Source organism: Mastigoproctus giganteus, chromosome 5 (genome assembly GCF_048544385.1).
Source record: "Mastigoproctus giganteus isolate SK-2022 chromosome 5, ASM4854438v1, whole genome shotgun sequence".
NCBI classification, from domain to species: Eukaryota; Metazoa; Arthropoda; class Arachnida; order Uropygi; family Thelyphonidae; genus Mastigoproctus; species Mastigoproctus giganteus.
In genome coordinates, this window is record NC_143579.1 from 184,308,599 (window position 1) to 184,319,053 (window position 10,455).

Here is a 10,455-nt window from a genome sequence, read left to right on the forward strand (position 1 = left end):
AGTCAATGTTACCTCTGTACTTTCATTTCTTTAGCACGTGGACTTGAATATATTTCATTTCTAGCACGCACGCATTTTACTCACACAATATTCAACTATAATTCTCTTCTGCTGATCATCCGGAGTACATGTTTGATTAAGAAATATTTGCATATTTCGTAGTCACAATGTCTTGCAATCAGAAGGATATACGACTTTTGGTACGATAGTACATAATATAACAATACATCCTTTGTGATTTGTTTTTAACAGCAAACGTTTCCCAATGTATTTAAGCCCCAATATTTTAATAACAACCTGATTTCTTACTCTTTTAGCCAAGCAACGATTTCCTGCAGATAATGATGGAAGCCGCAAAGGAAACCCCACCAGAGGAGGAAGATACGTACACCGAATACGGACACGAAGAAGGGAACAAGGAATTGTTTCGCTATACTCCTCAGTACAAAAGTGAGTGGAACTCAATGAAATTGTAATTCTATAGCAACAGTCATTTCGCATATCGCTTAACATTGCAAATCACATACGAAGCATCAGATTTTGATCTTTCAAAAAAACGAGTCTGTATTCTGTAACACAGAGTACACTTTAGTTTTCAGCGGTTGAATTACGTCCTTAAGAAAGGAGGCGTTCTCCCCACCTTTAATAATACAGTGGAGAATTTTTGCACTATATTGTAAATGTTATACGGAGCCATACCATGATGATCTCGAAAGTCAAACTTCATATTTTGGACACTAATACAGTTTAACTTAAAATTGAGACGTCAAGGAAAATATGCACTTCTTAGACTTCTATCAAATCTTTTCTGGAAGACTTTTGTTATAAGACTGGATGGATTATATCACTTAACATCGCAAATTATATTTATCTTAAAAAGAAATATTCCTCTAGTTTCTTTGCAAAAGATGTATAACTGATTTCTTGCAAAATTTTACTGAAATACAGTTATAACGCACAACAATAATGCCCGGGCTGAAAAGCCCGAAATAACTCGTTCGAAAATCGTTCCTCTTGAGATCGACGAATTACAGCTTTAATGGGAGACAACTGGTGTTGAAACCATCACTAAACGATCCCGAAAATCTCTGAGGCTGACAGCACAAGACAGGAGAGCCTCGCAAAGAGTCTTTAGCTTCAGGTCCACAATTGGGACATGCGGAAACACCCAGTACAGTGCGCAGGACGCTGCATAATGGGTTACCAAGGTGGTGCAGCCGTCCACAAGCAAATTATGACTAATGACAGACGTCGTCTAGCTTAGTATGAAGTCCATAGTTCTTGGACCAAAGACCAATGGAAATCTGTGCGTTGGAGTTGCGAGTCACGGTACATGATCTATCGTTTCTAACAGTCGTACCTGGGTGTGGGGGTTGCCTGGAGAAAATTATCTGCTGGAGACTATCATCACGACAGTGAAGTTTGGCGCAGGCATCGTAGTGGTCTGGGGCTGGTTTTTATGGTTGGGTTTGGGGTCATTGGTTGTTTTGGGCAAAGCCATGAATGCTGAGTTCTAGGTATGCGTCCTGGACAGTAATGCGTTACCCACCTTGTGGCTGCCCGTCGGGAAGGCCCGTACCTGTATGAGAAGGACAACGCTCCGTATCGTACTGCTCTCGTCTCCTCTTTGCACGCCCGACATGAGTGTGCAAAATTTGGACTGACCAGCCCAGAGTCCTGACCGTCCTACCAAAAATCTCTGGGATGAATTAGATTGTCGAGCGTGTGTGAAGAGACAATTCCCCCCCCCCCCCCCAAAAAGACAGCTAAAGCTGGTCGCCGTTTTGCAGGTGAGTGTAAGGGAAATTTTCGGATTACATTTGCAAAAATTGGTGGGGGGGGGGGCGTTTCGCGGGGATTAAAGGCCGTAAGGGGAACTAACGGTTTCTTGAAAATTCTAAATTCGCTCTGACTGCTTGCTTTTTAACAACACTTTAAGGCTCTTCAGCATCCCCATATTTAATAAATACTCGACGTGCCTTTTATACGAGTTTTAGTGAAGTTATTCTGCTGCTTTATAGTTGAATAGCACTAAGACTGTCTCTTTCTTACAACAGGTCTTACGCACGAAGAACTTCTTGCCCAATGCGTCCTATTTTTCGTCGTGGGATACGAAACTACAGCAACCACCTTGTCATTCGTCGCTTACCACTTGGCTTTACATCCTGAGTATCAGGAAGAACTGATAAAAGAAGTGGACAAGACCTATCAGGAATACGTACGTACTTTCTCTCTCTCTCTTAAATAAAAGTGTTTCTCATTTCAGGTTGCAAGGCACAAGCCGAAGTTATGAAACGATTACTACACGTTCCTCTGCACAAAACAGCCAAAAAGAGAAATTCTCAAAAGGAACAGGCCTGTACCCTATTTATTATCAATAGTTAGGACTTGTTTCTGAATTATTAGTATACTAACCGTCATGTTTCTTGTTCTGCTGTTATTAGTGTTTCATCGGAGTATGGCCAGTAGGGCTTACCATACCGAGATTCCTGGATCCCAAATACCGGGATCCTGGTCATTTTTTTCCTGTATTCAAATCCCGATATTGACACAAAAATACCGGTTTCTCGGTACTAATTTAAAAATAATTATCCACGATTTATTCACATAAAAGTTATAAAATCGACAACAGTTAATCATTAATACTGCTGAATTTGCAAATGAGGGATTTTTATACACAGTACAAATGAAACGACACCTGAAACTGTAAGACATAAAATCTTACGAATATATTTCTCTCAGTAAGTATAGTGTTTGTGGAAGTAAAGCATCTGAACAATAGTTTAATCTCTCTATTACACCGCTTATTGAGGATGCATTTTGGGAAAGGATGTCGGTATGGAGCAGTTCAAAGGTATTGTGAACGGGTGATCTTGCGGTAAAAGATGAAAGTGTTTCGTTGTGTGGGAAAAATATTCTGTTTTTCCCACCAAAAGAAGAAGAGTGAGTTTAAAGAATAACACCACGATTGGGTCAGGTTTAAATTAGATAGGGGGAGATACGTAAATACGTGCAAACCCCTCTCGGGTTTGCACATAAGTTCGCGTATAAATTAGTACGAGGGGCGATTCTAACTTGCAATCAATTCAATAAATAAATAAATGAGAAGGAAATAAATAAGGTGCTCGCAACAAAAGAGGGGTTTGTGGTTGTTGTTCGGAGGGGTTGCAGACTTCCAGTGGTAGTTCTGGGTTCAGTTCGGTCCGGTTCTGGAAGTGTCCAGCAGTGTAGGGTTCCGCCGGACATGTTCCTGCGCTAGAAGTTAACCCGGAAGTTGAATAACAAGTCAGTCAGATGGTGTCCTGGGTTCTACTACTGCTGCGGTAATTTCTTTCAGTATTAACAGAGAACTGTTCTCGAAATTCCGAAATAGGACAGTACTGGAAGAGCTATACAGCTAAGAAGAGAAAGAGAGACATCACCGCACTCAGTGGAAGGAACCTGCACAAAGGAATTCCACCTTGAAAGAAAAGGAAGGTAAGTCCTCTGAACTGTGTTGTTTTGGAAATGGTATTTAGATAAAGTGGGAGTCTTGATTTTTTTAAGGAGTCCTTATGTGCTGTAATGTAATAACTAGATCGTATGTATAGCTTAGCTTAATTTTCAGCACTCACCTCATAGTAATCCGCTTAGCTGGTGGAGAGTTTTACCACATACATAGTGGTTATAGGATTCTAATACTTTACAGGGATTATGGGTTTAAAATTAAGTTATGGGCTATAAAAAATTTTTAAGAAACGATAGTGCACCTTCCATGGTTGCCTAATTAAATTAAATTAAATTAAATGAAAAGAAAAAAAATAAAAATATAAGCTAATAATCTCGCACGAGCGACTTTCGAGAAGACGAGGAATCTCGTGTGTGGGGGGGGGGGATATCCTTCAGCTCCTGGAAATTCTAATTTTTTAACACAGTAGCTTGTGGGGCTTAGTGCTTGAGGGGAGCTGCTGTACGAAAATCATAACAATGGCCACTGACGGCGATACTAATGTACAGGGAAATAAATAAATACTCCCCACCCACACAACTTAGATTTGGTTCCCTCACCAAGCTTAACCGTCAGTCCCTTTCTTTCCTTAATACGGATATAGTGGCATAAAAAGTTAAAAAGGAAATATTTTTGATAAAAAGGAAATTAGATTTTTTGATAATGAGGGAATAAAGGTTGGGGGTAAACTGCAACTCGTCTACGACTATCTCAGTACAAAACACCAACCAGCACAGAATCCAAAAGGACATTTTCTGCCGCTAATTAAATACATATCAAACTTAGATCCAGTTTAAACGATAACACTGTTGGGTTTCTTAAAAGCTCACTTTATTCGTTCAAGGTAGTGTGGATGCTTTGTTTTTTTGTTTTTAGAATAACTGTTTAATGATTTTTGCTAGAATATTTATTATTATAATTAAAGTTTGATTTAAAACGTGAACTCAAGTAATTATTTCTTTTTTTCTCCTTACTTTATTGCACCTCATTGTCATTAAAATTTATTGCGAAAAATGTTTTTTTGTTTTTTTTTTTGGAATACCGGTATCCCGGTTTCATAAATTAAAAATATGGAAATACCGGTATTAAGATTTTGACCGGTATTGTGAGCCCTAGTGGCCAGGCATCCACTAAGTGACGCTCTTGCATCCAGAAGAGGAATATTAGTAGGTGCTGCGAATTGGAATAGTAAGAATTCGTGGATGCGTGTTATGTCTTACGTAGAGCTCTTCCTAAATGTTAGAAACAGAGAAAAGCGTGGTGCTGTGCTTGTGCAGTGTTTTGTTTGGTTGCTTCTTGCTACCGGAAAGCAACTATCATCAAGAAAAGCTGCTTCGTGGTATCTGTGGATGTCACAATGAGGCGGACGACAACTATGCACGTACTGTCCTAAGTGGACAATGTCCAGCATCTATGGGGAAGTAACGCAAGTCCTCCCTGTGTCAGCACTCCTCTACTGTCACGTACGGCAGTCACAACCATAAAGGATCCTGCGTCAACAGGAGATAGCACAATACCGGTGGATAACAGCAGCTCAGGAATTCGAAGTCTTGGTGCCAACAGGTGAATAATCCCGACTTTAGTAAACTGGAGCTCAGCGAATCCTGATCATTTGTTTGTTGGTAGCAAGAATTTGCGCACAACTTAGTAATGATTCAATGATGACAATTTTTGTTTTGGTGCATCGCCACCATTTTACATCGTAGATCAGGTAATATGGTCATTATCGTACATTGCCTATGAGGAACTGAACACACACTTTACAAGAGAGTAAATGTGAGTGGCCATTTGGGGAAATAAAGAATCAAAAATGAGTGAAGTCAGTAAAAGAAGAAATTAATGACGAATTCCAAATGATTATTTAATCGTAATGTGTAACTTTTCAGAAAATAAAAGCCTTGCACCCACACTATACCTTTCGCACAAAATAAAAACTGACACTTTAAGATAAAGTCACTTTACTGAAAAAGAATGTTCACTAATACAGTCTTGTACATGGATTCGTGCTATTGTTTTTGAACATAATTCTTTTTGTTTTCTCTAGGGAGAATTTAATTACGATGTTGTTCAGAAGATGACCTTCTTGGATTGTGTTATTGCTGAGACGCTACGAATGTATCCACCTGTAATAAGGCAAGTAATACCAATATCTTGATATTTGTTTTTCATGTTATGACATGTTTACATATACTCAACAATTTGTAGCGTTTTAGAGTTACAGTACGCTTGTTTGTTGTTGGGTTTTACACACATCAGAGACTAAGTCTTGCGTGGGTTCTGTGGACGATTTTTTGTTTGCTGGAAGAAAAACCAGAGTTTTCGGGAGACAAAACCATGCTACTTCCACTTGAGACCGACTAACTCGGCCACGTTGTGAAAAAGGCCCTTAAAAATTCTTCACGTCATTGACGGGACTCGAACTCAGGTTATTTCCACTCGGTGTGGGGAGGACGGAGATTACACAATTCCTCCGTCAGACATGACATCCTACAGTATGTTATGCGCACCTTTTAATAAAAATATCACAATAAGCCTAATAAAATACCTTTAGAAATGTCCTCCCTAAAAATTAAACTAAAATTACTAAACTATCGCGATATCCTGTGCAAGGTAGAAATTTTATTTCTGACGGCTGTTGGATTGCTTGGTGACAGTGGACGACTTGGAGGCTGCAAAATCTGCCATGGATATCGATCTCTGGAGGAGTTCAATGGCTAGTTCAGCTTATAGTTCTGTAGGGCGTCTTATGGAAGAGATGATGCAGTGGACAGAGTTTCAAATATTTCAGAGCGTCTTCCATGCATTTATTTACCTCAACGAGCTCCTTGTGGTAAATAAACGTATGGATGTGAACATCACAAAAAAATAATAATAAAACTGATTGGTGAACACGACAACTGAAATAGTTGAACTGCTACAATTTTAACAGAAATGAATTTCTCCTTAAAAAAAATTGAATAAGTGAATTATTTTTTTATTTTATCCTCTGCAGTCTGGACCGAACAGTAACTGAAGACTACACGTTAGGGGACACTGGACTAGTTCTTCCTAAAGACATGGTCGTTAATATCCCCGTCTATTCGATGCACCGCGATCCAGAATTCTATCCTGATCCAGAAAAATTCCTTCCTCATAGGTACGTATATAAGTGTCACATTCTATGATTTATTCTTTCTGAGAGGGTACGCGCGCATGAGCCGTTCGGTATCTACCTTATTTGGAGACCGCTTTTCAACATAACAGAGCAAAACATCGTCATTCAAAACCAGACAGTGCATCAGAAAGCTCGAATATACCACCTGCTAAGCCCAGACATTCCTCAGTCTGTTGTTCAAACGACCTTCACTAATGGAAAACCCATTCTCGTAAAATCTTGGAAATCAGCTTAAATTGATCCAATCATTTCGAAGTGAAAATTAAAGCAGTTGCGTGAAGCACAAAGTTTTGGTGACTGCTCTTGAATGTCACGGAAATCTAAATGTTTTCATTCCATTATGCTGCTGAATGCTCAACCCAACTCTCACTTTACCGAACCATCATCTGATCTCCACCATTATTCGATTCACGAAACTGTGGGTGCAATAGAATACCAGGTCACGAGGTAGCTGTTAACACAAGAATCAGATTACATATAGACTTCAATATTTTGATGAAGCAGATATTAATACTGCAGTTACAATCAATTCCTTCACACCACTTTAAATGATAATGCCCCATTCCTTCCCACAGACCATGTACACAACTATTATTCTTTATTAGGATTCATCTTACACGATCGAACTACAAGATTAACTAGGATTTATCCAGCATTCGCTCCACATTTGTTATCCGCCAATTTAAAGGTGATCTCCTATGGTTAAGTCCAATTATACTGACTTAATAAATAATTATTCAATTTTATTTTATGTTTTAATTCTTTTAAAAATGCGAGCAACTTCTAAACTACTAGAAAGTTATTTTGATATGCCTTAATATTTTCAAATTTCCAGAACTCTTACTGAACTGAGATTTGTGATCAATCAAACATTAATCAATCAAACTCTCAAACATCGTAATATAATAAAAAAAAGGGATGTTCCCCTTAACTAACCATTGCTAAGGTGATTCGTTACTCTGTGGATAGATTCTGCACGGACAAGAAAAGAAAGATCTTTGAATTTTACAACCTTCAAGTGAAATCCAAGAATTGAGGAACTTTTTATCCACGATGTGTTTTCAATCGTGGATATTGTGATTCTTCCAGTTACGTTCATCGGGTAAACAACACAACCGGACACCACACTGCAGTACCCACACACTTCTACATTGATTGGCCGTGCTGGGTACAGTATCTTCCCAATACAAGAGGGAATTTTTATAGTCTGAGTGGGACCGTCTACATATACGAAATAAATAATAAAAAGAAAAAAAAAAAAATTGCAGATAAGAACTCTCGGACTTTGGATCTAGAGCTTAAAAATCTGTTTGTTTATTCTAAGAGGACGGTTTTTTTTTTTTCTCTCAAGGTTCTCTCGAGATCAGAAAGCTGATCGCCATCCCTTCGTATATCTCCCATTTGGAGCGGGACCCAGAAATTGCGTCGCAATGAGGTTCGCCTTGCTGGAAATCAAGCTATGTCTGGCCAAGGTGATGCGCCATGTGAAGTTCTGCGTGTGTCCCGAAACAAAGGTAGGTGTTCTGTTCGACTTCAGACTGTGCTATTTTTATTCTGCATTAAAGATAATTCTACAAACTAAGTCCTGAGCGAAAACTACAAAGAAATTTAATTTTTAGAATTTTGGAATTTTTCATCGTGAGGTGTTTCGTCAGTGAGTTGTCACTCAATGGTATGCCTGTCCTTCTGCCATTGAGATGGCAACGATCAAAGAAAGAGCACACTTCGGTGGAAGTGAATGCCGCCATATTGCAAACTGGTAGCCAGTGGCTTCCCATTCGAGAAGTGCTATTTATTTGTAGTGTAACAGTGGGGCAATTCATAGGAAAAATTCATAGAGAGCTTATTGCAGTTGTGAGGATTTCTGTCGTTTATTTAGAGAAACTTTGGCTTTCTGATCTTCCAAATATACCAGGCAGGGAACGAAACCGATTGCTATCTTTTGATTGAAATAGATTCCATATTACTGCTTCTATTTCTTATTATTATAAAACATCAAATAACTACTTCATTTTTTTTCATTTCAGATTCCTTTGGATCTCTCCTCTGCTCGTGGTCTTTTGCAGCCAGTAGATGTCACCCTAAAGGTTAAGTGCAGGGAGAACCTGACAGGAGTTACAGAGGGAAATTCGTGATCGAATTTAGAGGAACACTCGGAATGAATGCTACTGTAATGTGGTCAAGCACTGAAATCTTTCGAATTCCGTGGTTTATCAGATTTATTTTACGTAAAAGAACTAATGTCCATCGACTTGATAAAGAACACAATCTTATCAAAACTAAAATTACTGTAACACAGAGCGAAACCGGATGCAAAAAGAGATTGTGACAAGTTTAATAATAGGAAATATGCGTATATTAGATTAGATACATACAAACAAGAACACATTCACTGCAATACAAGAACACAATCTTGTGTAGCAGTGAATAAATGGTGTACATACAATCTTTAGATAATAAACGTAAGAAGTCTTCATTTGTACGATCATTTCTTGACCTTCGATACCTTTCTGATACAAACATTAATCAAATTTCATTTTAAAAGTTTTCAAAAATGTTAAAGTGGCCAATGATCATAGTTTTCGGATATCAGAGCCAATAAGAGGTGGGGTGGGGTGGAGTGGAGTAAAATGCTTATACGCTTGAGGTAAACTTGAGGCACATTTAACATTACTTTTGCTTCTAAATATTATTGATCTGGTTGTAAGTTTGCAAGATTGGGGCCCGATTATTTGACTATGTTGTTAGAGTAATTAATATTAAATGATTATATTGTATTAACTGTTAATTTTAATACAATAATTACAACTACGAAAATAAAATTGATACTAGTTTTCACATAATTCATCTAAAAGAGGAAGGCTGTAGCTGTGTAATAAACAATTTCATTTGTAGAGCGAGTTTTTTAAAATACTTTTTCTTGAGGACATCACGTGGTTGTTGTTCGTAATAAATTAATTTGAATCGTAAATAATACTCTTGGCTGAATGTTAATGTGTATAAAGGGTTCCATTAATCAACTCTAACAAAACAAGCTACTTAAATAACGTTCCTTGATTCCGTGTTGAATTTTATTTTGTCATCAGGTTTAATAAGGAACGACTTGAAGGCAGTTATCAGCTGAACAATGTAGTTGACTCTTCACTTTTCAAATTATTTTTGAAATAACAAACAAAATATGGTGTTTTAAAGGGATTTATTGAAAATATCTTATACAATGGAAAACTTAGATGAGGCACCAATCTAAAACTACAGAAAGGCTTCGAGAAATTTGAATTGCCTTCTTTAGTATCTGTGCCTCTGTCCATCTATATATATATGCTCTAGTCGGATAAATAAAATGCACCTTTGCATGCTCGATATCCTTAAAGTACTAGACGCTGTAGTATTGTGACCGGCGAGGTCATGTGCCATCAAGTGGTTTTGTGTGTAATGGAAAATTTATATCTAAAATTATTTTGTAAAATAATATCTTACGCAATGTAGAACTTGAGGTGACACCAACCTTGGACTACAAGAAAGCTGCAATCCCGAAGCCTTTGAGGAATATTTGCTACCCTTCTCCAGCAAGTGTACATCAACATATATGCTCTAGTCGGATATCGTGAGGCACATGACTAATCTGATATACAGATTCTTCCTAGTAACCGCACAGAGACTTCATGAGACAATGTTATTTACTTCGCGGTCCAATTCTTCATTAAACTTCGTGGTCAAATTATCCAGCTGTTTTCTTGGAGCATGTGAGCCTTTAAAGAGGGTTGCAACTACCGGAGAACGCGCATGCCTCAACTAGGTGTTTCTGTTAAACTTC

General features: G+C 38.1%; 1 protein-coding gene across 1 annotated transcript in view; it reads left to right on the forward strand.

The window, feature by feature from the left end:
* The window catches only part of LOC150085913 (uncharacterized), a 137,052-nt gene extending 127,938 nt beyond the window's left edge, over positions 1–9,114 (forward strand). Inside the window, exons 22-27 of the mRNA XM_090374739.1 lie at positions 318–450; positions 2,058–2,218; positions 5,532–5,620; positions 6,480–6,623; positions 7,993–8,155; positions 8,669–9,114. Of these exons, the coding sequence (XP_090230865.1) occupies positions 318–450; positions 2,058–2,218; positions 5,532–5,620; positions 6,480–6,623; positions 7,993–8,155; positions 8,669–8,776 (798 nt within the window). The 3' untranslated portion in view covers positions 8,777–9,114. The remainder of the gene's footprint in view (positions 1–317; positions 451–2,057; positions 2,219–5,531; positions 5,621–6,479; positions 6,624–7,992; positions 8,156–8,668) is intronic.
* The last annotated feature ends 1,341 nt before the right edge of the window (positions 9,115–10,455 follow it).